The 26,591-nt window shown below is 51.6% G+C and overlaps 1 protein-coding gene across 8 annotated transcripts in view; it reads left to right on the top strand.

Moving 5' to 3' along the window:
• Positions 1–754: 754 nt before the first annotated feature.
• Positions 755–26,591, top strand: part of NCKAP5L (NCK associated protein 5 like) — a 32,025-nt gene continuing 6,188 nt past the window's right edge. Inside the window, exons 1-7 of one of the 8 annotated variants that reach the window (XM_033436344.2) lie at positions 755–2,283; positions 19,397–19,458; positions 20,568–20,696; positions 21,406–21,474; positions 21,578–21,616; positions 22,326–22,445; positions 25,377–25,490. In XM_033436344.2, coding sequence (XP_033292235.1) covers positions 19,423–19,458; positions 20,568–20,696; positions 21,406–21,474; positions 21,578–21,616; positions 22,326–22,445; positions 25,377–25,490 — 507 coding nt within the window. In that variant the 5' untranslated portion in view covers positions 755–2,283; positions 19,397–19,422. Of the gene's footprint in view, positions 2,284–3,422; positions 5,942–11,608; positions 16,782–19,396; positions 19,459–20,538; positions 20,697–21,405; positions 21,475–21,577; positions 21,617–22,325; positions 22,446–23,015; positions 25,227–25,376; positions 25,491–26,591 lie in introns of those variants that run through there. The other 7 variants (XM_033436346.2, XM_012534618.3, XM_033436343.2 and 4 more) reach the window with 7 other exon arrangements.

The raw sequence follows: 26,591 nt of genomic DNA, 5'->3' as shown, positions 1-26,591 counted from the left end.
AATAGAATTAATCAGTGCTGCAGGATTACAAAGATGCCACTAGCTATAATCAAAAAATAAGGTGAGCTTTTTCAAAATGAAAACACATTCACAAAAAGCTTTGCACAAGAATATTTAGAGCAGCCTTATTCATGATAGCCCCAAACTGGAAACACCCAAATATCCATCAATTGGAGAATGGATAAACAAATTACAATATATTCATACAATGGACTATTACTCAGCAATATAAAAAATAGACTACACATGGCTGAATCTCAAAAACGTTACTAAGCTAAAGAATATAGACACAAAAGAGTACATACTGTATGATTCCACTTATGTGAAATTCAAGAACAGACAAAACCATGGTGATAAAATTCAGGAAGTTGCAGAGGGTGGGTGTTGGTAGGTGCAGGGTAATTGACTATACAGGGGAATGAAGGAATTCTTTGGGGTGATGGTTCAGTATCTTGTTTGGGGGGTTACATAAGTGTATATATTATTGTTGAAATTCACCAAACAAAACACCCAAGATCTGTGCATTTTCTTGTATGTTAAGGATAAACCAGGCTTCCCTGGTGGCGCAGTGGTTGGGAGTCCACCTGCCGATGCAGGGGACACGGGTTCATGCCCTGGTCCGGGAAGATTCCACATGCCGGCTGGGCCCGTGAGCCATGGCCGCTGAGCCTGTGCATCTGGAGCCTGTGCTCCGCGACGGGAGAGGCCACAACAGTGAGAGACCCACGTACTGCAAAAAAAAAAAAAAAAAAAAAAAGATAAATCAATTTTAAAAATTGTTTTAAAGCAAAGGTGAGAGAGCTGGTGGGAGTAACCTCCACGACATCTTCTAGGCTCCAATAATCACTATCCTCAGGCAGTCTTCATCAAGCTACCTCTATACTCAAGAATCCAAAATGACTTTTTAAAATCGCCTGTCCTGTCAAATCCATATCCTTATTCTGATCTCCTCCATACAAAACTTCCTCCATTAACTTCTCCCACTTCCCACCCTACCAACGTTATCTGCTCACTGTCCCATGCAGATAATTTGCTCTTTCCTACGTGAATCTCCTTGTGTCCTTACTTCACCTGGATCCTATTCAAGTTCTCTCTGCCCTTCAAATCCCATTTTAAATTAAGGAGCCTCCTTCAGAGAGGCACTCTTGGTCAATTCTAGCCAATTTGAGCACTCTATGTTCCCTGAGCTTTTATGTTCATTTATTGGATAATATGGTGCTTTAATACATCCTGTGTATACCCGCAATAGAAGCAATTTTAATAAAATGGGCAGAGCCTGTGGCTAGGGATCCCTTTGTATTTCTCTGCAGAACCCCCTTCAGAACCTGCACTAAGGGGCCAGATTGTGAAGATTATATGGTATCCAGACAAGGGCAAATAATTGTTTAACCAAGGACCAATGAGAATGATATCGAAGGGAGTTCTGAGGCCCTGCTGGGGCCTAGGTGGGCTGTTTGCTTTTCCTCCTTCAAGCACGCAGTTAGTTCAGCAGGGAAGGAACTCGCCCCCACTGAGACAGCAAGTGGCTGAGAGCAAGATTGTATCCTTTTTCTGGTCAGCCTTCCCTCCTCCTTAACCAGTGAGGAAAAGGCCAACACTGCTCTGAGAGGTGCAGAGCCTGTTCCCAGCGCCCAGGTTTCCATATTGCTGGAAGGACCCGATCTGGGAGGAAGAAAAGGGAGATGGGAGCATTTAAGGCCAAGCAGGCACTCAAGCCTCTTCCCTTAGATTTACACCCAACACGTATGCAGGAAGGCAAATTACAAACACCGACGCTCACAATCACATACACACGTGCACGCCCAGCCCTACAGAAGCAGACGCGCATGCCCACGGGTCCGCGTGCACCTACTTAGTTTTCTCTGCTATAGATGCCCCCCATTCCACCCCCGCTCGGCCCAGCCCGGCTTCTCCTACCCCGGCACTGGGGAGGTTTACCGGGCCCGACCCGGCCAGGTCTGGGCAGTCTGTTTCGCTATAGGGGGGAGGGGAGGTCCTTTCCTCCAGGGCGGAAGCGGAGCGCTCGGGCCGGGCGGACCTAGCTCTCGTCCTGGGAACATCTGGAGGGGGCTGGGAGGGGCGCGTATCCAGGGTGAACGTGGATTGGCTGCGCGGGAGGGGAGGCGGGGTCTGAGCGAGGGGCGGGGCTCACTGGCCCCTTTAAAGCCTTGACATCAAGAGGCGGCCCCAGCACCCCCCTTTTTCTCTGCCCCCCTACCACGAGCCGCGGCCATGGACTTGGCGGATCCGGCCTGCCCTAGCCCAGCTCAACACCTGATTTCGGTGAGTTCTGGGCCCACTTGCGATTTAAAGGGCGGCGAGTGGGGGGGTCTTTAAGCCCGGGCTGGGGGTGAGAGATATGGAGGGTAAGGCTCTCGTGGCAGCCTTGGGTCGGAGAGGGCGGCGCGGCTTCCTGCCGGACCTCGCTGGCCTCCCCTCCCTCTAGCCCGCCTCACTCAAGCCGAAGGGTCCGGCCGCGACTCTGTCCACCCCCACCCCACCCCCTCCCGCCCCTCGCGCCATCCTCGCGCACACTCCGTGGCCCCGGAAGGGAAACTTTCCGGAGAGGGCGATGTTCCGGGGGCCGGTCTACCGCCCCCTTTGAAAGCACTGACCTTGCCCCAGCTGCGCACCCCACCCCACCCGCATCCCATCGTACGGGAGCCGCTTAGCGGTGCTGGGTTGTTGCGCGGGGGAGGCTCTCCCCAAAGCGCAGGCGCGGAGACGAGCCTCTGGCTTCTCTTCGCACTCCTTGCTGTCTCCGTGGCCTGGGGCGGTGGGGTGGGGGAGAGGTGGGGGGAGGCGGAGAGATAGGGGTCTCCCGGAACGACCCTTCAGTGGCTCTGAGGGACTGCGGGAAGAAGGGTAGCTGGGTGGGCTGAACACTAAAGAGAGGCTGAGGAAGGGAGAAGGGCTGGGCAGGGAGTGAAGCCAGGACAGCTCTTGCAGGAAAGGCTCTCTGGGTCCTGGCTGCGGTGCCAGAAGAATGCAGAGAATTTATCTGTGCTCGACACTCCACTGGCCTAGGCCGACTAGGAAAGCGGCTGTCTGAACCCCAGCCCCCGTGGTCTCTCCAGCCCTGGCACTGCCCCAAGGGCACGGAGGACCCTTACCTCCCACAGGCCTGGTTTTCCAGGTGTCTCAGCGCTATCCACCAGCCTGTCCAGCTGCTACTTCTTAAATGCCTGCCTTCCTGAGTAGCCAGGGATCTTAGGCTGCCCGGTTGTCTGGCTGTAAAGGCAGTGCTTCTATGCCCTCCCTACCACTGCTCTCCCTCCCCCACAGGTCCTCCTGCTTAAGCACAGTTGTCTGCCAGAGATAGTGGTGGAAACAAATGCCTGGGACAGGTGTGGTCCTGGAGGACAGTAGCTAATGGTCAGTGTCTAATGGTTCTGTGGGTGGTACTTTGGGGAAAATGAACCTAGCCCAGTTGCCTTGTTGCAGACCCTCTCTTGCAAGATATGCCAGCTGACTCAGAGACTCCTTGTCTTTCAAGAAAGGAGACACAAAATTCACTTCTCATATTTATTGGGTTCCTGTCTTTCTAAGAACAACGTGGGGTTAGTGGGTTTCTTACCTCAGAGAAACACTTGCATCCCTGTCTAGGAAGATAATCTCCACTTCATTCAACTTTGTCTTCAGTTTATGGTCTGTGCATGAGGTGGTGTGAGCCCTCCAGCATCTCTCTCCAGCTCAGGCCTTTGGAAGAGAGTGAGAACCTGGAGAGGCAGATGGCCTGGGCTGCAGGGAAAAAGGCCCTTCTACAATAGGCAAGCAGAAACCAGTGTGTATGAGGACCAAGCTGTTATCACTGTGGACTGGGAGTCAGAAGCTCTGGTCCCTGCTCTTCATAGGTTGCTGTGTGACCTTAGCCAAGGTAGTTTGCCTCTCTGGTGCTCTTTTCCACCATGTGTAAAATTCAGCAGTTGAATTAGAAAGCTCTACTATTCCTTTCCACTTTTTGACATTGTGTGGTTCCACTGATGAGTGAAATTGGAGGGGAGTAAGGTCCTCCAGCAGGGTGGGTAAGTTTGAAGAGGTAAGTTGCTTAGGAGTAGAACCTTGGGTGGAGGGACACAGACTCCCTTATCCTGCCTAAGAAAGCCACTGTGCTGCTCGCCCCTGGTGCCTTGGAGTATGAACTCCTGCTGGCTGGGGTTTGGCCCACCCATCAAGGCCTCTGGTGAGACATCCTGGCAGGCCAGTCTTTGAGCTGTGCCTTTGGGGAGGGGTTGAGAGAGGAGGAGGCAGCCAAGGGCCAGCAGGGGAAGCAGATTCCCAGGAGACAGTTTGCATCTCAGCTGTTGGGACTTGTTTTAGGATCTGGGCCAGGGAGTACAGCACACTCATCTACCCTGTTATGGGAAGAGGACAAGGAGAGCCCCGCTGCTGTTGCCCATCCCACCCGTTGGCCCTATTCACCTCACCTCTGTACTCACACCCCCAGCTCCCAGGCAAGGGGTGTAAGGAATCTTCCCTACTGCCCTCACCCAGCCAGCCTCCCAGACCCTGCCACGCCAGCCAGGCAGCAGCAGGGAGAGACTGCCGCACTCCCACCTTTCCCAGACTCCTTCTTCCATCCTGGGGGGTAGAGCTTTCTCAGGAGTCAGACTCTCCAGGCTGGGACTTGCTCTCTAGCCCAAGAACCAAAGACCTTCACGTTCTTCTTGTTTGTTTTCATCCTTGGTCTCCCAGGTGCTGAGGGAGATGTTAAAGGAGAGGTGGTGGTTAAAAAGGCCGTGGGATCGGTTGAATGTGGAGCACATTCTCCTGCATTGCTTTTCCCTCTGCTAGCTCCCCAGGAGCCCTCTTCCCTGGGCCCTGCTGCCCATGAGAGTGAAGCTACAGCAGGAGGTATTTAGGTTAGACCCCAAGGAAACCTTCCTCACTGCTAGAAACCCCTGGGATGGAGAATGGAAGCTCCCAGGAAGGTCAGTTTCCCAGAAAGTGGTTAACAGTGGAGTCCCTGTCAGAGTGAAGGATGTGGCTGTTGCTAGGCAGAGGCTGCCGTTTCCTCTTGGGGTGTGGCTCTGAGGCCAGCCAGCCAGAGGCCCCGTTAGAAGCAGGAGGAGAAAGGACTCTTGCCTGATAGCAAAAGAGGGGTCCCTGGCTCCATCAGCCTTGGGTCACCAGAAGCGCGTCTCTCAGAACAAATGCCGCTTCTGCCCCTGCTTCCCCGGCTCCTCCCCTAATTCACCACCACTACCACTGTCTGCTTTGACAATCCTCACCCAAACCTGGCAGACTCCTCTAGCCCCAGTCTGGCTGCACTAATGGACTGATTGGATTTTCTATACTTGGAGTTTGGGATTTCTGATTGAACATGCAAATTTATGTAAATCAATCTGGGATCTGCCACTATGTCAAAACAACATAGAGTCACAGGCTGGAAGGAATCCTAGAGACAGTCTAGTCCAATGCCCTCATGTTAAAAATGGGGAAACTGAAAAAAAAGGTGGGGAGTACACTGAAGTCTAGAGGGGGAAGTGATTTGTACAATGATGAGTGTCAGAGGCAGGGCTCCTGACTCTGGTCTAATGTTTTACGTTGTACCATTCTGCCTTAATTTCTTGTGCATGAGGGGGCCTGGCCAGATTTAAGGCAGAGAGGGCAGTTCTTGAACCTGATATTGTGGAGAGCTAAGCCCTTGGGGTCAGAGTGTTATCTCAGGGTCCCCCATGGGCTCTGGTCAGCTCTCTTAACATGCTGAAGAAAAACAACTTCAAATCCCTTAGAATAACACCCTTAATATTTTTCCCCAGGCCCTACCCTGGAGGGTTGGAAGACAAGGTCTTTGGTTGCTCCCTGGCTTGGCACTTATGGTTCCCCAGAGCTGAGGTTGTGTCTGTTCCCAGCATCTCTCACAGTACCAAGCACGTAGTAGGCTGCAGGTGGATCTGCACAAGCAGTACCTCCATCTTTACACTTCATCCACATTCAGGTGTGTGCTGCTTCCCTCCACGGCCACAGTGGGAAAAGATATTTGGTCTTCTGTGACCACCCTCCCCTCCTCTCCTGGAGGAGGCACAGACCAGCTGAGCCTCCTCTGCCGGTTTCTAAAGCAGTGACCGACTAGGCAGGCCTTGCTGTAGAAAAGATCTCATTATTTTGAGGTCAGTGCCAAAGGTGGGTGGGGGCTGCTGAGATGGGCTTGGGTCCCAAAGAAGCAGTCTCCCCACTTGACGTGATTTTGATCTGATCTACCCACCTGGCTGCCAGGTGCCTCTTGCTCCCACTTCATGGACTGCGCCTGTCACGTGGGGCTATTTGGAGAGCTGCGCCCTCCCTTAGCCTGTAGTGCCTGTGCACGTTGCAGAGGTGGCGGAGGTGCTCAAAGCAGCTGTTGGCCTGCTTTACAGTGCTTTGGGAGAGGAGTGTTTTGGCTCAAGATCGGAACCCTGGACTCCCTGCCAAGGCTTCCACCAGGCCCTGGCAGCCTGGGGAGGGGGCTTGGGGCACATATGTGGGGTCTTCCTCACCTTCACCCCAAACCCAGGTCTGGCTGACTCTGAAAGAAGCGCCCTTGTCTTCAGCACCTTCCCAAAGCACGACAGATATGGAGCTCTAGTTCCTCACTGCCCAGTGGCCCTCGGCACCTATATCCTTAGCTCCGTGTGAGCCACATCTTTCTCCCTGGGCCTCAGTTTCCCAGTCTGTGCTGATAGATTAATAAGACATCATCACTGGGGTGTGGCACCTGCTTGCTAATTAACGTTTTCCCTACTCTGGGAGTCACACAGATGAAAGAGGCCTGAGGAGGCCAGGTTGTTATTAAGGTGAATTATCATTGCTGCTCTTCCTGATTTCTAAAACTCCAGCAGCTGCTGAGAAGAGCCCAGTCAGGCACAGCTCCCTGAACCTTATGCTGGTCCTTAAGCTCTGGGAGTTCTCCAGGACTCGCTAAGCTTTAAAAAAAAAAAAGTATAGGTATTTTAAAAGGAGAGACGCCTCATTCTGCTGCTCGTGCTGTTGCCTGCAAGACTTGAGTGGTGAGTGCTGCTTGGGGTGTTGGTCTGCAGTTCTCACTATAATGCAGGGCTTGAAATTGTCCCTCCCTGAAGACCCTCTGGGTAGGAGAATGATGAGGTCTTTGCTGGAGGGGAATGTGAGAGGCCCTGGAATTCCTGGGGTGTGGCCGTGGGGTTCTCAGCAGCTGCTGTTCCAGGGGCTGATTTATTTCACTCTCAGCTGGCTTGATGTGAGGGCTGTAACTGGCCCTTTTGTGTGAGGATCTGTTGAGACATCCCCAGAACCTGCCCGCGGAAGCCCCAGGCACTTCAGGAGTCCTTTACCCTACCTTACCGCTACCTGTCCCAAACCTTCCCCTTGCTCAAGCTCCCACCTCTGCCTCTGCCCTTGGCCAGACCTTACCCCCTTCCCAGGAGTAAGAATGAACCCAGCTCTTATCCAGGCGGAAGTAGCCCTGACTAACTTTTTTTTTTTTGAGATATATTTATTTTACTTTTTTGGCTGCATTGGGTCTTTGTTGCTGCATGCGGGCTTTCTCTAGTTGCAGCGACTGAGGGCCACTCTTCATTGTGGTGCACAGGCTTCTCATTGCGATGGTGGCTTCTCTTGTTGCGGAGCAGAGGCTGTAGGCGCTTGGGCTCAGTAGTTGTGGCTCGCAGGCTCTAGAGCTCAGGCTCAGTAGTTGTGGCGCACGGGCTTAGTTGCTCCGTGGCATGTGGGATCTTCCCAAACCAGGGATCGAACCCGTGTCCCCTGCATTGGCACGTGGGTTCTTAACCACTGTGCCACCAGGGAAGTCCCCTAACTTCTGAATAGTTTGTTGCTACGAATGCCCACCACAGCGGGGGCTGGGGGGGACCTCTCCCCTACGTCGGGGAGAGATTGCTGAGAAGAAAGAGAGTGAAGAAACTGGTGTTCCTTGGCCAGACCCCACACTCATCTGTCTAGACCTCCTCACCCCTCCCTTGTCCTGGGGCCTGGTCCTTACTTCCTAACGTGGGAAGAAGAGAGTAGATGGCCCCATCTGGGGGGGGCTTTAGAAGTCACCTGGTCAAGTGGTTATTCCTTCTATTTTTTTTTTTGTTTTATATTCTTTTATTTTTTCACTAGATTTTTTTTTACATAGTCCAAAGATCAAAATGATACAAAAAGGCATACATTGAGAAATCTTACTCCCCCCTCCACCCCTTCTCCCTCCATAGATAATCACTTATTAATTTCTTACATATCCCTGGTTTTTTAATACAAAAATAAACACAAGTATATATTCTTCCCCCCACCCTTGCCCAAAAGATAGCAAATAGAATATACTGTCTTCATCTGTCACCAGTTGGCAGTATCTGTGTGTACAGAGATTTCTTCTGCCACCATGTCAGGACTCTGGTTTCTGACCTTCACCACCCACCTCAGGGTCCCCCAGTCGACCCCAGGCCAGGAGCAGGGTTCATTTACCTTCATATACCAAACTTCATTCGGATGCCAAAACCAAGGAATTCTCAAGCTATGGCAAGCTCTTACTAAGTACTAGGTGTGGTGCCAGGCTCTGGGGATACAGTGGTGATCCCAGAAGTCCATGTTAATTAAATAATTAAACAGTTATAAAGTTACAGCTGTGATGGAGGCTGCAAAAAAAGGACAAGTACTGTGAGACCAGATAATCAGAGGCCCTCCCCACCTTGGCGTGTGAGGGATGTGCGTGTGTTAGGGGCAGGCACATGACACATCACAGAGCTGGGGCAGGAATCTGGGGCCAGGGCTGCAGAAATGGTACCACGTGACCTGGGAAGCTGGCTTTCTCAACTTGACTTCAGTGGTGTCTCTTCTCCCCACTACCCCAGTCTGTGGGATGTCCTGGACCCCTTGAGTTTTACTGTGTCTAAGACAAGAGGCCCCCTTCTCTGCCAGATGGTGCTGAAAATGCCTACTCCCCTGCCTCCATCCCATTGCCTTCTGTTTCCCCAGCTCTGGGCCTGTGGGCTCCTGAAGCTAGAGCCTTCCTTTCCACTGCAGGCTGAAGGGAAGTTGGGGGGTGTTTGCTTCTCACTTCCTCTGTAGACGGCACCTCACTTCCTGTCCCCGGGGCTAGAAGAAGGCTAAAGCTCTTGGCTTTGCTGTCCCTTCCTCTCTACCGGCCTTGCTTTCCTGGGAAGCCTGTGGGGCCCATAGGAGGAAGGCAGCATCAAATCCAAGGGCTTCTCCCTAAAGGCCCTGCTGGGCTCCTCACCCCCACATCCCCCACCCCACACAAGGGGATCTCTTTTCTCAGATGCAGTCTATTTCCAGATGTGATCTCATCCTTCTCTTCTGTGCCCTCTGGGAAGAGAGGAGTCAGAGAGGGAGGTCACCCCATTTGACAGATGAGAAAACTGAGTCGGGGGTTTCTAGGCTTCACCTAGGGGCATGCAGTATGGCTGAGCCAGACTGGAATCAAGGAAGCCTGACTCCCATTTATGGGCACAAACGAGGAGAGCCTAGTCGGAATTGTGGGTGAACCAGAGCTACTTTCTCCTCCCAGAGCAGAGCTGGCAGCTTAAGAGGTCACCTATGGGCTCTGGCCAAATGGCACCCACTGAGCCAACAGTAAAGCTGCCTGGACAGGAAGACACTTGGTTGGCCAGAGCCCGTTCCCTTTGAAGAAAGAGGCCAGGATATGAAGCCTGGGGGAGTGAGTACTAGGGACTGAGCATGGGGGGCTGGCTGAGTATATGCCCAGCTCTTTGGGGCCTGCAGGTGCAGCCTGAGAGCCAATAGGCTGTGCAGCCTCCCAGGCCCTTTTTCTCTTGGATCGGAGAGCAGATAGCTGAAGTTCCAGTTGTCAGCTCTGGTATTGTCTCCAGGAGCCTCTCTGCCTCTGTTCCTCCTGTGGGACCCAGCATATGTCTCCGGTTACACCCAGGATGTTGAAAAGATGCTGATTCTCCTGTTCGGTCAGGAGATAGGAGATGAGTTGGTAACTGGCATGGGCCAGGGGACCAAGAAACACTCACCTTCAAATGCCCTTCAGTCCAGCTGCACTGAGTCATTCTGTTTCCATACACACCCAGAGACGTCTGCCTCCTGCTGCCTAGAATGACCCCCTTCCCTTTTCCTTGTAGCTAAACCCTATCTGTCTATAAAGGCTGAGTTCCCTAGATGCTCAAATTCTGAAAAACTGTTCCAGCTTAATATTTCTCTCCTGATTTTTAAAGTTCTCCAAAGACTTCTCTTGTGGAACCTCCTTCACAGTACAGCTATTTATCTACATGTCTTACATCCCCTACTAGTCTGAAAGCTCCAAGAAGTCTGAAAATAACTGACCCATCTCTCAATTTCCTCCCAATACCCAGCACTGTACCTCCCACTGAGTGATCTGCCCAGTACATTTGCAGAATGAATAGATTAGTCCCTTTGTCAGAGGGCATCACTGAGACCTGGGAGAAGGTTGAGAGCTTGGAAAAGGTCATATCAATGTTCGGGACAAATCTGAAAATGTCCTTGCTTACTTCTCAGTGTGGCTTGTCATATGGACCTTCAGAGCCACTTGGGTTGGGGGCTGTCACTGGGGATCTTTAAGGGAACCTGATGAGTCCACTGTACCTTCTCACCTGTCCTGTCTTTCTGGTCTTTTTCTGTCTGTAATGAAAGGAGATCACCAAGTTCAGGACCTCGTTGGCAGGAGCAGTGCCCTGGCAGGAAGTAGGGGTGGGGGAAAGGAAATATAAGCAGGGCCCCTCCTCAGGGAGCTCCCCTTCTAACAGCATGGAAGTTGCCCCTTCTCTTAGGGAGTACTAGAGAACAGGACGCATTACAGTTTGAAATACTGATCCTGCAGGAGGCACTTGAAGAAGAGAGATCAACATGGGCCACGTCAGTCCAGGACAGCTTTTCAGAAGATTGTTGCTCTGCGGCCAGCCCAGGGCAGGGCTTCCAGGGCCATGTTGAGGGCTTTCATCTGTCCCCAAAGCAGTAGGAGGTCATGGGAAGATTTGAAGCAGGAAGGACGCAATCAGATTTACAGTTTTAGAAAGAAGATTGCTCTGCTAGAGCTCCCTTGGAAAAGAGATTGTGGCAGGGAAAATACAAGAGCAGCCTGGAACATCTTCTCGTGCCAGAAACTAAGCAAATGTTAAAAAATAAGTAAACGTTTTTTTTAATGGAGGCATGTTGAAAGGACACAGGAGCCAACCCGAAAGCATGGCCGAAGCTGGAATTTAAGCAGTAAAATAAGTGGTGATGATAATATTGGATTAAAATCCAAAGAATAAAATAATGCCTGCAAGTCCATACTCATACAAATATGTAATTAAGTAAATAAATGGGAGTGAAGAGACAGCTTTTTCTTACAGAAAACTTCCAATTAATAAATTACAAGGAATGAGGGAAATTGAAAATTATTGTTAGGGCACCATAGTAATTGCTGCAAGCAAGATCCACTGATGCATCCTAAAATGAGGGGGTGAAAATTTAAGCAGAAACAGGATTTTGCATGGTCACAACGTATTGCCCTCCCCCCAAATATTTATTATTAACAAAAGAAAAAGTATGTTTTCATTTTACTGTACAGAAACCCACTAGTAGACGCCACCTAACCAAGTGATCAAGGTTAACATCACCAGTAATAAGATATCTCAGCATCATGTATACACACCCCCTGATAGAATGCACTGAGAAGGGCACATCACCTCTGTGATATTCTTTCCCAAAATCCATAACCTCAACCTCATTGGAGAAAACATCAAACAAACTCATATTAGGAGATATTCTCCAAAGTACTGACCAGTTACCTTCCAAAGTGTCAAGGTCATAAAAGACAAAGACTGGGAATCCCCTGGCGGTCCAGTGGTTAGGACTCCGTGCTTTAACCACAGAGGGCTTGGGTTCGATCCCTGGTCGGGGAACTAAGATCCTGCAAGCCGCTTGGAGCGGCCAAAACAAACAAAGACCGAGGAACTATCATGGATCACAGGAGACTAAGGAGTCATGGTGACTAAGTACAATGTGGGATCCTGGATCGGATCTTGGGATAGAATACCAGTGGAAAGGACATCAGTGGAAAAACTGGTTAAGATCCAAATAAAGTCTATGGATTGTTTTTTTAAAAAATATTTATTTATTTATTTTGGCTGCACCAGGTCTTAGTTGTGGCATGCGGGATTTTTAGTTGCAGCATGTGGACTTCTTAGTTGTGGCATGTGAACTCTTATTTGCAGCATGCATGCGGGATCTAGTTCCCTGACCAGGGATTGAACCCGGGCCCCCTGCATTGGGAGCGTGGAGTCTTACCCACTGGACCACGTGTGGGTTTTTTTTTTAATTGTTTTGCTAATGAATGATGTAGAACAGTGAGAGCATGCTGCTATGTCTGTTTGTTTTTTTTTTAAGGTATACACACATACACTCACAAATAACTAACACAGAAGAAGAGGTGGAAGATAGCTGCAGAGAGTGGTAGACAAGGGAAACGTTGTCCAGGAGGAAGTGGTCACTCTCAAGACAGAAGAGACAACCACAGAATAGGAGAAAACATTTGCAAATCATATATCTGGTAAGGGACCTGTGTTCAGAATATATAAAGAATTCTTACAACTCGACAGTAAAAAGACACATAACTAAACAATGGGCAAAGGGATCTGAATAGACTTGTCTCCAGGGAAGATATACAAATTGCCAATAAGCCAATGAAAAGATATTCAACATCATCAATCGGAGGAATATAAATCAAAACCATAAAAATCACTTCAGGACTTCCCTGGTGGCGCAGTGGTTAAGAATCCGCCTGCCAATGCAGGGGACAAGGGTTCGAGCTCTGGTCCAGGAAGATCCCACATGCCGCGGAGCAACTGAACCCGTGTGCCACAACTGCTGAGCCTGCGCTCTAGTTTCCGTGCTCCGCAACAAGAGACGCCACCACAGTGAGAAGCCCGCACGCTGCAACAAAGAGTAGCCCCCACTCGCCGCAACTAGAGAAAGCCCATGTACAACAACAAAGACACAACACAGCCAAAAAAAAAAAAAATCACTTCACATTTACTAAGGTGACTTAGAATCAGAAAATCAGACAATAACAAGTGGTGAGGATGTGGAGAAATTGCAGCCCTCACATATTGTTGATGGAACTCGGGCTTGGGTTCGATCCCTGGTCGGGGAAAATGGTGCATCCACTTCGGGAAACAGTTTGGCAGTTCCTCAAAAAGTTAAACCTAAAGTCACCATACAACCCAGCAATCCCACTGCTGGGTGTATACCCAAGAGGAAATGAAAACATCCATCCAGACAATTTGTACACTGGTGTGTACACTGCTTAGAGCAGCGTTATGCATAATAGCCAAAAAGTGGAAACAGTTCAAATGTCCATCAGTAGCTGAATGGATAAACAAATTGTGGCACAGCCATACAATGGAGTATTATGTGGCCATAAAAAGGAATGTAGTACTGATGCATGCTTCAACAGAGATGAACCTTGGAAACATTATGCAGAGTGAAAGAAGCCAGTCACAGAAGACCACCTATTGTATGATTCCATTCATATGAGATGTCCAGAATGGGGAAATCTGTAGAGGCAGAAAATAGATTAGTGGTTGCCTTGGTTTGGGTGTGAGGGGCTGGTAACTAAGGAGTAATGAAAATGTTCTAAAATTGACAATGTCCATGATTGTATATATCGGTGAATATACTACAAACCACTGAATTGTACACTTTAAATGGGTGAGTTGTGTGGGAGTTGAACTATGTCTCAAAGCTTTAAAAAACATAGTCCAGCAGGAAGTGCCGCCAGAGGCATTTGTGCTTGAGAAGGCAGTGGGGACTGAAAAACATTGTAAGATTTAGCATTGTGGTAGCTACTGCTGAAGTTGGACCACGTTGAGGAAGGAGTGAGAAGTGAGGGTGGCTTTTTTTTGAGAAGTTTGGCTGTGAAAGGCAAAAGAGGGCAGTATCTGGAGAGATGTCAGGGGGAAATTATTTTTAAGATGAAAGATACCTGAGAAGTTGTAAAGGTAGATGGGAAAGATCCCTTCAGGAAGTAGACCCTGAAGACATATATGGGGAGGGTCTGGGGTAGGAACGACTGGCCTTGCCTGGGAAAAGGGCAGCCCCTCTGCTGTAATAGGAGGAGAGAAGGAAGTACAAAGGACTCCGATGGGGCTGGGACTGTGGTGGCGGGAGGTTTGAGGGGTTTCCCCTCTGCTGGCTTCAATCCGCTGGGGAAGCGAGGGGAGGTAGTAGACCAGAAGTTTGAGGCGATTGGAGAGGGTGTGAGTCATTGCAGAGAATGAGAGAGCAACTCTAAGCCTTGGTAAGAGTGCCAGCAGGACTGCCCATGTGGCTGAGATGGCCTTCCTTTGGTGAAGAGAGAGTGAGAAATAGCGTGAGCAAAAGCCTGGGGACAGGAGTGTTAAGTCCTGTCCTTCCCTTCCCTACTCTAGACTGGAAAGAAGCATTGACCTCGAATGCTCAAGGAATCCCAGGGATCTTCTAACTTCACTGTCCAGTATAGTTGCCACCAGCTGTATATGGCTATTTAAATTTAAAATTCAGCTCCTCCGTTGGACTAGCCACATTTCAAATGCTCAGTAGCCATGTGTGGCTGGTGGCTGCCATATTGAACAGCATGGAATAAACATTTTCATCATCACAGAAAGGTCTACTGGACCACACTGTTCTAAGAAAAGTGATTCTTTTCAAACTGCTGAGTCTAAGGACCCCTCTACAATATAAAAATTGAAGACCTCAAAGAGCTTTGATTCATATAGATTGTACCTATTGACATTTACTGTCATACAAATTGGAACTGAGAGTTTTAAACATTTAATTCATTCAAAAGTAACAATAAACCCATGTTAACATATTTTATGAAAAATAATCATATATTTTCCAAAACAAAAAATAGTGAAAAGAATGGCATTGTTCTTCATTTTTGCAAATCTGTCATGTCTGACTTAATAGAAGGCAGCTGGATTCTCATATCGGCTTCTGTATTCAATCTGTTGTGTTATCACATATCACGTAGTCTCTGGAAAATGCCACTATGTACTCATGAGAGAATGAGAGTTAAAAAGGTAAATAATGTCTTAGTCATATTGTGAAAATAGTTTTGACCCTGTAGATTCCTTGAAAGGGCCTCGGGGTCCCTGGACCACACTTTGAGAACCACTGTTCTAGAACAACCTCCACTTGGCATGAAGGAACTTATCCTTGAGAAACTGAGTGATTTGCCTAAAGTCACACAGCAAATAAATTGCATTGTTGGGACTATAAGCCTTCTGCCTTCTGGTCTGAGGCTTTTTCCAGTACCCTTGGCCGGGCTGGGATGGGCCTGCTGGGCTTTTGGGAGTGGGGCCTGAGCTTCTTGGCTGCAGAACCCCTGGTGTGTGCCCCTATAAATAAACCCATTGTGTCTGTCCGTGCCCCTTCCCTCTCCCCACCCGCAGCAGTTGCTTTTATTGTTGGGTTATGCTGTGAACAGGGAACGTTGAGGATCTGGGGGGGGAGAGATAAAGGGTATTGAAATCTATAAGCCTTTTGAGCTTGTAACACTGCTGCCCTGCCCCCTGCCCTGCCTGGAAAGGCAGGGGACTGTCCTACTGTCAGTTTGAAAGAACCTATACCATGGTCTGGAGGTTCTTGGAGTGCCTGTGAAGAGGAAGTTGGAGGAGGGGTGCAGTGGGCCCCTTCCCCATGGACACTTGCCTCTCAGAAGGGCTATTGTGCCTTGGGGCCAGTTGTCTGGAGGAGGAAAGGAAATTCTTGTCTGCCTCTTTCCCTGAGTGGGGAGGAGACCAGTTGGAATACTTAGGGCTAAAAGATGCTTTAGGCCAGATTAAGGTGGCCACTTTCAGGCTAGGAATGCCCTGGGGCCTCAGTCCTCATTTTCCTCCCCACACCCCAGGGCAGCGCAAGGGCTGATCTTGTCTGGAAGGGAGCGTTTGCTGTGGGTGAAGAAGTTGCTGTTTACAAGTAGACTTTTGGGTGTGACTGGGATTTCAGAAAGCAGCTGGGGGATGGGGGGAGCAGAGGGGAAATGGTTGTGTTACGGATGATTCTGTTATTAAAGTGAGCTCCATCTCTGCCTTCCCACAGCTGCCCACCCCTCCCCCACCTCCTGGCCCCTTGCTTTTTTCCCTAGAGGACTCCGGGGGGGAACAGCTGGTGAGCGAGGGGCTCATCAGGGCCCAAAGGCCTTGGCTAAGGGCCAGGGTAAGGGAGCCTGGAGGACAGGCTTGCTGCCATCTCTCTGGCCCCTTCCTCCCAGGCCTGGACTCTGAGTTTAGGGAGGGGTCTTGCTGGTGCCCTGGCTGGAGAGGGGGTGGGAGCTGCAGACTCTACTCCTTTGATCTGGCTGACTGAGAGGCCAGGACAGTCCCATCTTTTGGGGCTGGGGGGCCTTACATGACTGACTAGGCTGAAGAGATAGTGGTCACCCAGATTCACTCAGGGATGGGGCTGCACCCACCTCATCCCCGGGTTACCCAGAAACCCCCTGAGCAGCTGTTCCCTCCTTGTCTCTGAAGGAGGGCCAGAGAGGCTCTGCTCTTCCTCCCTTCCTCCCCCTCCCTCCCCTCAGCACTGAGGTCACCTCCCTCTGAATCAGGCTTTTGCGGGGGCGGGGTTGCCCGCTGGCAGTTCTGGCGGGAGAAGCCTCCCATTCAAGCTCGAGCTCCCACCCACTGCAGCTCCATCCCTACCCATCCTGGCCAGCACCATGTGTTCCAGACCCACATCCACCATCTGGGATATGGTGTGGGACCACCAGAGGAATGCCTGAAACCAGGGCCATCCTGAAAAACCCAAGCCAGGGCTGTTCCTGGGCCCCAGGTGGGCTGAGCACAGAAGCTGTGAGTAGCAGTTGTGGGGCCTGAGGGAGGATGACGGTGCTCGGCCCTGGGGAGGTGGGTCCCACTGACCCTGCAGGGACAGCCACTGGGGAACCGACCTGAGTTTTTTTTTTTTTTTTTTTTTTTTGTTGTTTTTTCTCATGAGATTTGGATCGAAAACCCAGACTCTGAAGGGCCAAATTCCTAATTGGGCTCAGATTGGGAGCTAGAGGTGGTATTATCTCTCTCGATCTTAATGTTCCCTAGAGGAGGGTAAAGATGCAGGAAGTTTTCTTTTCACCATAGAAATCTTGAGCTCAAACTCACCCTGCTCACAGCGTGCGTGCGTGCGTTGTCTCCCCAGCGCCAAGTTTAAATGCAGGCCTCTTCCGAGTGACTCAGCAACCCAGGCTGACAGCTTCCTGCCTGCCCTCTGCTTGTGGCCCTGCAGACACAGAGAACACCCATCGCCCTGAGTTGGCTGGACCACTTTGGCAGAGGGCAGAAAACTTCTCCCCAAGGTGGGGCTGAGTCACAGCCTGCCTTCAGCCGACATTTCCGGAGCCTCTCCCAGGCCCTGCTCAGGATACGGAGACCGACCCCCATGACCAAGTTGTTGCACTTAGGGGGCTTGTCCCTTGGAGGGTCTCCCCTAGGTCACAGTGGGACTCAGGCCTCCCTGCCCTGGGAGCCTCAGGGGCTCAGATCAGGAGGGCGGCAGTAGTTGGCTTTGTGGGATGTGTTGGGTCCCTGCCCTCCTCAACACGCAAAGCCACATATACCTACTGCACAGCCAGCCCTCGCAGTCTGGGCCTCATGCCTAAGCTGGATGCTTTTTTATTTTTATTTTATTTTATTTTTTTTAGGATAAGGTACCCTCCTAAACCACCTTCACCCTTAGTTTGGTTTTTGTTGTGTGAAGAAAACAAAGACTCGAGGTTTCTGCTGTTTTATCTTTCCCTTTTCTGGCCTCCAGACACTGCCCTGTTCATCCTACTCCCCTCCTTCATCCCCCTTTTTTTTTTTTTTACACTCCCCACCCCAGCCCCTCTACTCCTGGAGGTGTCCACTGGGGAACTAAGTGGTGAGGGGGCTGAGGGGACACTGGTGATCTGTGGGGACAGGCCTCTCCTAGAGCAGTGGGAGCCTCTGCCTGGCAAGAGGATGGTGGCCCAGAGATGGGTGATGTGGGGTGGCCTGGAACTGGTCCAATGGTGGAGGTAACCCGAGGCCTTTTTTGGTTTTAACCTCTATTTGTGTATGTGGGAAGGAGGATTTTTCCTGAATTTTTTTCATTTCTTTCGAGGCCTGTCCATTTCTAAATATATCATGCATGATAATGTTGAGAGCAAAATGAAGTTATACTTGATACATTTTTATGACGTTAAAATAACAAAGGACTTTAGATTGTGGCAGAGTGTTAAAAAATAAGCATTACACAGTGTTTCCTTTTGTTCTGGTTTTCAGAAGCCCCCTTCCCATTATTGTGCACACTTGCTTGTTCTCTCTCCCTCCCCCATCCCACCCAGAAAGGCGCATTCTTCCTTTCTGCTGTTACCCTTTCTCTTTCTAGGGTATCAGGCAGAGAAGAATGAGGACTGGGCTGGCCCTGCAGCTGGAGGGCTGGCAGGGACGGGGTTGAAGAGGAGGAGGCCCCTGAGGGCAGGGCAGAGGGGCAGCACCTCACATCTTCAGGAGACCCTCCTGCTCAGACCCCCTGGGTGACGGGCCTGGGACTCAGAGTCCACTTGCAAGTGAACCGCTGAAGTAGCAGTGGGCTCCAAAACGTGAAAAGCCTCCATTTATTGAGTCCATGCAAGACACTCTACATATCTCACTTCATGCTCCAACAACCCTTTGGACTAAGTATTCTTATCCCCATTTTACAGGTGAGGAACAGATTTTGCAGAGTCAGATTCTAACCCAGATCTCTCTAGCTGCAAAGCTCTGAGAGCACCGGGACTAACTACACAGAGCACACAGTACAACGTGTGTGTACAGAGAGGTTGCATAGGAAGGGGGGACCCAGGCCCATCCACTGTGCTTTGTGAACCTGCCATATGATGTGGGCAGCATCCTTTGCCTCTGGAGCCTGCTTCAGACCAGCCTGGCACCCCCGCCTTGCCCTCCTTTTACGAGGTCAGTAGGAGAATCAGGTGCGATTGATGATGCATGAGAAAGCGCCAGCACACAGGATGCACTCTGGGTATGTGGTGTAGCTTCCTGTGCCTCAGTTTCCTCATCTCACATATAGGTGTTGATAATAGCACTTAATTCCCTTTGTGGTTGTGAGGATTAGAGAAGAATTTTGGAAGGGCTGTGTGGCTGTTCATTCCCCTCTGGCTGAGAGCTGGGGATGTTTGCACTGGCTCTTTCCTCTGCCTGGAATGCTTTTCCCATTCCAGGGTTTCATCCAGCCTTCATTCAGGTCTCTGCCTTGCTGTCACCTCCAGAGCCTTCTTGGAACCTGGTGTCTGTTCATTGGTTTATCTGGTATTACCTGCCTCCCCCAATACAATGGGAGCCTCATAAAGGCAGGGCTTTCTCTGGCTTGTTTATCCCTATGGCCTGGGATGCCAGGCCGCAGGAACCCAATAAATGCATGGCTGACGTCGTCTCCCTCTGTGTCTCCACAGGCAAGGTGACCATTCTGGCTGCTTGCATGAGTGTGCCAGCCTGGGTGAGAAGGCAGAGACAGGTGAGAGGCTGTGGAGCCTGTGCGTGCTGGTGGTGGGGACTGGAGGAGGAGGGCTGGGGTGGGAGAGGCAGCCCCTGTGCCCCACGGGGGGGAAGAGCATTCAGATGCCTGATCGCTGCCGAGGGCTCCTCTCTTCCTTGGTCCCAAAGTGCTAAAGCCCCTTTTGTGGGAGCTGCAGTGGCTCAGGGAGGCAAGTAGCTGGTGGTAGACTGGGGGCCTTCCGCCTTTTATGTTAGGAAGGGTTTCCCATCTACTGGAAATTTCTGCAATATTTGTGTAGAGGAAGGAAATGAGTACTTTCCTCTAGCTGAGAAATTGAAACTCAAATGGAAGGTGAGGACTAATCAGGTAAAGCCAGTCACTATGGCAACAGTTTGGGGGCGGGGGGGGGCGGGGATCACATAATGTGATACAGGTCAGAACCCTGGCTCTGTGTGCTCAGGCAATGACACACTAGTCTGTACAGCTGTCAGTCTGTCTCTTATATGCCACGTATCACACAAAGAAGTGTGAGTGTGGACAGTGAAGTGAAGACAGTGACCCTGCCCTCGCAGAGTCTTGGGGGACAGTCACAGAGCCGTGCGGGAGCAGTACCTGACCCGGCCTTGGAGTGGGGGCCCTGGAGAATGAATAGGAAGGAGCTGGCCAAGCAGTAGGGGGGTAGGTGTCAAGAGACCCCTGTGGAGGGCCCAGCGTGCACAGAGGCTGGTCCCCCGGGGCCTCGCTGCAAGCAGGGAGTCTTGGAGGCCTGCAGGCCACCTCCCACTCTGCCCGAGAGGATACCGGGCGCCAGTCTGAGGCCAGCGTCAGCGGAGAATTCAGGTTTCTTGGCTCCTGGCCAGTGTCTGTGTGACCTGTGAGAGGGCGAGAGCAATTATGGGTTTTATAAAACAATGGTCTGTTCTTGAGATGGGAAGAGTGTGTCTATGTATCTGTCCCGTGAGCAGGAGTCTTAGCCTGACCCTGAGTTGTTACAGTGTCCGTGGCACGGGGGTCACACTGATCCAAACTCCGAGAATACTGACAACTTTCATCTCTGTCCTCCTCCGCCTCCGCTCATCTCCCCATGCCCTGGAGTAGCCTGCGGGGCTTCTCTCACTTGTCCCCAGGGCCTGATGTCGGAGGCCATGGACCAGCCGGCCGGGAGCCCTGGAAACCCGAAGCCAGGAGAGGGTGGTGAGGGCAGCATGGAGCCGGGCACCTGCCAGGAGCTCCTGCACCGGCTGCGGGAGCTGGAGGTGGGGCACGGGGCGGCGGGGGGCAGCTGTGCTGGCCAGAGCCCTGGGGAGCTTGGGTGGGTTCTGGGGTGCGGGGGGCCTTCCTCTCAGCCTGCTTTGCCAGGCTGGAGCAGAGCTGAACGTTTCTTTAGCAGAGCCCCTCTGAGAACCCCTTTCCTTGCTCTTTGCTCTGCAGCCTGCGTCCAGCGCAGGACAAGAGGCATGCGCAAGGGGGGGCCATCCTAACCCCCAGAATGTCCCTTCTTTACCCCTCTTCTCCCCTTTCATGCCCCTGCTCTAGGAAAGGGGTGGCCGCAGAGGCCACAGAAAGGTCTCAGGAGTTGAGGGACAAAGACATGGATCCTTAAACTAGGCCTTTTACTACATGCCTAAGACCCTGCCCTCCTCCCTCCAGGCTCCTCTGCCCTCTCCCCAGGGAAATAAGGGTTACTTTTGGCACCTCCCACCTTCGGTCCTCCTGGTTGCTCTGTCTCCCCAGCCCCTGCAGCCTCACTGACTGAAGTTGGGGTAACAAAAGACCAGCCATCTCAGCTCTGCCTTCTTCATGCCCTGGGTCTGCAGGCCTCCCCCTGGCAGAATCAGACCAGAGCCAAGAGCTGGGGCAGGGGTAGAGCTAGTAGGCTTCTTGCCTCCCCTTCCCCAAGAGGGACTTGCCCGGGGGAAGAATGATCCCTTAGCTTCCTATTTGCCCTCCTCTTCCTTCCTGCAGGCAGAGAACTCGGCACTCGCCCAGGCCAATGAAAACCAGCGGGAGACCTACGAGCGCTGTCTGGACGAGGTCTGTGGAACTGATGCTCCCCACAGGGCGGATAGCTTGTCGATTCCAGGCAGAGGCTGGGTTGGCTGACAGCTCTTCCTCAGCTCTGCCTTTCTGTCCCCAGGTTGCCAACCATGTGGTGCAGGCGCTGCTGAACCAAAAGGTAAAAGGCCACAAGAGACTTTCTCGCCCTCTGCCCTCAGCCCAGATGCCCTGGGAGGAGGCCCTGGGTACAGCAGGGGAGGTCCTTCCTGTGGACCCCTGTACCTGTTTAGATAGGGAATAGAGGAGGGTGGAAATGGCGTCTTGGCCCTCCAGTGAAGTCCCCTTTCTCTGTCTTGGACAGTCCATACTTGGCTAGGTAAGGCCAAGTCTCTGAGCTATGGTAACTTTGATTTGGGCTTGAATCCTTCTGTTATCCTGGCCCCAGCTAGTTTCTCCAGGTTTCGATGGCCCTGATAGCAATGTTGATGTTGTAAGCATAAGGTGACATCTAAATACTTACTCAAGTAGTGTGGGTAATTTCTTGACATGTGGGCCACTGACCCCCAGGTCTTCCTCTGCCTTATATGGGCCCTTCTTTGACATGTGCTTTCTAAGAGGCAGGGGATTGGCTCCAGGATTGTGAAAGCTGCCAAAGGGAACGGAATTACCTCTGACCAGGGGTGGTAAACATTAGAAAATTTACCATCCCCAGAAGATGTGATAGCCGTAAACATAGGCAGGGTCAGCTCCCTCAAAGAAGAAGGTTGCAAGAGAAGGGCATGCCCAGCAGGAGTGCCTGCTGCTCTGATGAAGGCGACTGTGCTCATACCACTCTCCCTCTCCCCACCATCCTCTCTTTGTCTTCCTCCACCTCCCGGGGGTGGCAGGACCTGCGGGAGGAGTGCATCAAGCTGAAGAAGAGGGTATTTGACCTGGAACGGCAGAACCAGATGCTGAGCGCCCTGTTTCAGCAGAAACTTCAGCTCACAGCAGGCTCCCTCCCTCAGGTGGGCACAAGAGATTCTCCTTCCTTCCTCACATCTCGGCTTCCTGCCTCCCCCCAGCCCTGTCAATATCATCACCCTCTCTTCTCCCAGACACCTACAGAAGTAGGCCGTCAGCCATTGCCCTCCATTCTGGGGGCTGTGGCCATCCAGGGCAGGCCGACCTAGCCTGATAGATCTGAGCCTTAGATGAGGGAGAAACTTCCTGAGTTCCCTTAAGCTTGGCTCTCCCCCACCTCCCAGGTGCTCCCCGCCCAGCTGGACGGTATCCCTTCTTGTTGACAGAAAAGATCCTTGCTTCCTCCTCCTTCAGATGGGTGGAGGCTGAAAATGCCATTATTTCGAGCTCCCAAGGGGCTCCTTTGGCCACTGCGTTGCCTTCTTCTTGGCCAGGGGCAGGGGTGGGGCCAGGTGTAAGGCACCCAATGCTTGGTGTCACAGAGAGGTCAGGAAAGGCACTTCACCTGGATGACTCTCCGCATGCCTAGCTGCATGTGCTCACCCACTGACCCAAGCATGGCTGCAGACGCTGTCCCTGCTTCTAGCCCTGAAACCTGCCTTACCCAGGAGAAGCAGGAGGCTACTGGGAATAAGTCCTGGGCTCAGTTAAGATGTCACTTGGGGTCCACTCTGTCAGGAAGCCCCAAGGATGGGGGAGACCTGGGTGGGTCAGGAGCGGCTCCAGGTACCTGAGGTGAACGGTGGGTTCTGAGGTCAACCAGCACACCGCCAACCCACCCCGACCTTGACAAGAAGAGAAACGCCTTGTGTGTATGTCTGAATTTGTGTGTCTGTGATGCAAACCAGGTAGCTCTTGGCCCCCAGATCCTGAGCAGGATGCCCTCAGCTCTCTGGGAAACCTGACCCCCGGCAGAGAAAGCGTCTCACCACCATGGCCTTTCCGCAGCCCCTGTCTCACCAGGCCGGTGCAGACCTGGGTGAATCAGCGGCAATGACTCTGCAGCTCCCCCTGCCTTGGGTCTGTCCCTACTGTAGGGTTGACCCAGGAATCCCCAGAGACCTGACCCACACCAGCCAAGCTTACCCTGTTGTCCATACCCTTTTCAGTGACTGATGATAACAGAGGTGAAGATCATCCTGAAATCATTTGTTTTTTACTTAAATGAATTCTGGGATTTGAATTGGGAATTTTTTAATGAATTTTGGGGTTTGGGACCATAGATTGATCTTCCCCAGAAGTAACATGACATAATGGAAAGAGCACGAACCTTGGCCTCAGATAAACTTGGATTGGGTCCCTAACTTATCTAATTCTTAGCTGTGCGACCTTGGGTAAATTATTTAACCACACAAACCACAGGTTTTTTCCCTTATAAATGGGGATGAAAATACCTCTATTGCAGGTTGTTGTGAGGATTAAATGAGATAATATCTAGTGCTTGGCCCGTAGTAGATAGTGACTGGTGGCTAGTTGTCATTATTAATGTTATTTCCAAGTTGTGCTTCGCTAGGATGGAGGCTCCATTGAGCAAATGCTAATTAAGCTCTTACTGTGAGCAGTGCCTTTGCCAACAGATATGGAATTGGACAGAGCTGTGGCCTGTGCAGAGCGAACGTAACCGCTGAGAGCTGGGGCTGCTGGACACTAAGGCAGGGCTACAGAGTGTGACACTGCTGACCAAGAGCCCAAGGGGCAGAGAGGCCATCAGAGATGGGCTGGGGAGGGTTCCTTGAAGGAGGTGACGTCAGACCTGGGCCCTGATGGATGGGAGATTTTAAAAGACTGCAGTAGGGGTCTGGGAGAAGGGGTTCCCTGTGGAAGGAACAGAGCAGGGAATCCTAGGGAGCCGAGAGTTGTTTAGCTGGACTTGAGCAAAGGATGTGTAAAGAGTGAGTGAGAGAGAGCTGGGGATGGTGTCAGGGAAGGACCAGCAGGCCCGGCTGGAATGCCGGCAGAGGGCTTCAGACTTGTCTCTGGAGGCAGTGGGCAGGCAGAGGAGGCTATGAGTACAGAGACGCTTTAGACAAAGAAGAAAAAGATGCTTTAGGCTGCCTGGTACACAGGAGATTGAAAAGCCACCCAGCCAGGTCAGAGAGACTGAAATGCTGAGCAGGCTAGAGGTGTGAGGATCGTGGGCCGCAGGAGAGGCTGCAGCTGGCCAGGCTGGAGGGGAGGCAGAGACACCGCAGAGACAGGATTTAACAGCCATGGAGAATGAGACGGGGAGAGTTAAAACTGACTTGTATCTAGTCGACATGCCTAGCAGAAGGGGAGTGAGAGAGAAGTGATCCATGATTAAGTACTACTTTTGTGGGAATTCCCTGGCGGTCCAGTGGTTAGGACTCCACTCTTGCACTGCAGGGGGCGTAGGATTGATCCCTGGTTGGGGAACTAAGATCCCACATGCCGTGTGGTGCAGCCAAAAAACAATACTACTTTTGTAATCCTCAGAGCAGAGATTTCACATGAGGCCATTCAGGGGAGACAGAAGTGATAACTCCCACCGTCTCTTTTCCAGGACCCAGTAACAAATGCCTCTTCCCTTAGTCTCAGCCAACCCCGTGGATGCTGGGTCATGGGTAGTCAGAACAAGAAGGGGCCTCGAGGCTCACCCTCTCTGTAATCAGGGAGGAGGTCCCTCAGAAAAGCAGAGGGTCCTGGAGGCTCGCTGGACACCTGGGTTAGGCCTGCCACTGCCTGCTGGCCCAGGGGCACTCCTCTTTCTCCAGATCTCCCTACCCTGTCCCACCTCCTGGCCACCTGGGCTTGCACGTCTTCAATCTACCTGTGCTGTGGTCTCCCGAGGCTCCTCTGACCAAGTGGTGAGAGCCACACCTTGGGCCGGGAGATGTCACCCAAGGAACAGACTTGGAAGAATGTTTCCCTGCCCCTGGATGGGAAGCCATAGCTTCCTGTGGGAGTAGGGACCTGGGACGGACAGCACCTGTGCTAACCTCGCCTCTCCCCTGCAGATCCCACTCGCCCCACTCCAGCTGCCTTCAGAGCCACCAGCCTCTCCCTCCCTGAGCTCCGCTGAGGGACCGACCACCTCGCTGCCTCTGGGACGCTGTGCTGGGCAGAGAGAGGTAGGAGCGCTGGGCACTGTGGTCTGTGGCTCCGCTGGCTCCGGGCTCGTCAGCCGGTGCTCCACGGCTGTTTCCTAATGAGTCCCAGGGGAAGGGCTGCTTCCGGGCACACAGATTCTTGTCCAGGCTGGGTGTGAGCCCTCAGCTGTCAGCCTCGTACCAAGAAAAACAGATCCCCACCCCCAGCCACTGGTCTCGTGAGCAGAGGCGTTATAGTACAGCAGTCAGCCTCACAGTTAATACTTCCTGAGCTCTTAGTCTGTGCCAGGCACTGTGCTGGACACCTGGATCTCATTTATATTTTTTTTTGGTAATTTTTGGCATAAATTTATAATCATACACATATTTACTTATCCCAGTCCAGAACTATTACTCATTCATTCTTTTGCATATCTGGTTTCATTCATCTTATTTTGTGAGATTAAACATAATCACCATCCTATTTTACAGGTGATACAATGAAGCTTAGAGATTAAATAACTTGCTGAAAGTCATATAACTAGTTAAGCAGTGGACCTGGGTCTTGAACCCCTACAATCTGGCTCTAGAGCCCATGTAGTTAACCACTGTACCAGATTAGACGGGGCCTAAGAAGGGGCCTGGGAGAAGCAGGAAAGGGTTTGCAATGGAGTCATTCCCAGTCTGCTTCTCCACAGGGATCAGCTCAGCAGGACAGCTGCCTGACCTGAGGAGGCCCGGGCTTGCCTGCAGCAACTGACTTAGGACTTGGCCACATCACATCCCTTTCTTGAGTCTGTGTTCTTTCTGGAGCCTGAGAAATGGACAGGCCTCCCTCCCCTGGGGCAAACATAGATACCAGGGTTGTAGGTGGTCAGCCCTGTTGACCCACAAATACTGGTAGCAAGTGGTGCTGAGATAACCAGAAAGGGAGATGGGTGCCCACCCAACCCCAGGTGTGCTAGGAAGGACAGCTGGGGTAACCCGGACTCAGAGACTCCTGGGGAAGCTTTCCAGCATATCCCAGAAGCTATCAGTTCCTTTTTGGGGACACAGACAAACCAGGCCAGCTCTGTTCCTGGCATACTCAGTTATGCCAGCTCGGGTCCCCGGCCTGCACACAGTCTCCTCCTCATGCCATTT

The sequence above is a fragment of the Orcinus orca genome, chromosome 11 (genome assembly GCF_937001465.1).
Source record: "Orcinus orca chromosome 11, mOrcOrc1.1, whole genome shotgun sequence".
NCBI classification, from domain to species: Eukaryota; Metazoa; Chordata; class Mammalia; order Artiodactyla; family Delphinidae; genus Orcinus; species Orcinus orca.
This window is presented reverse-complemented; position numbering and strand designations above follow the sequence as displayed.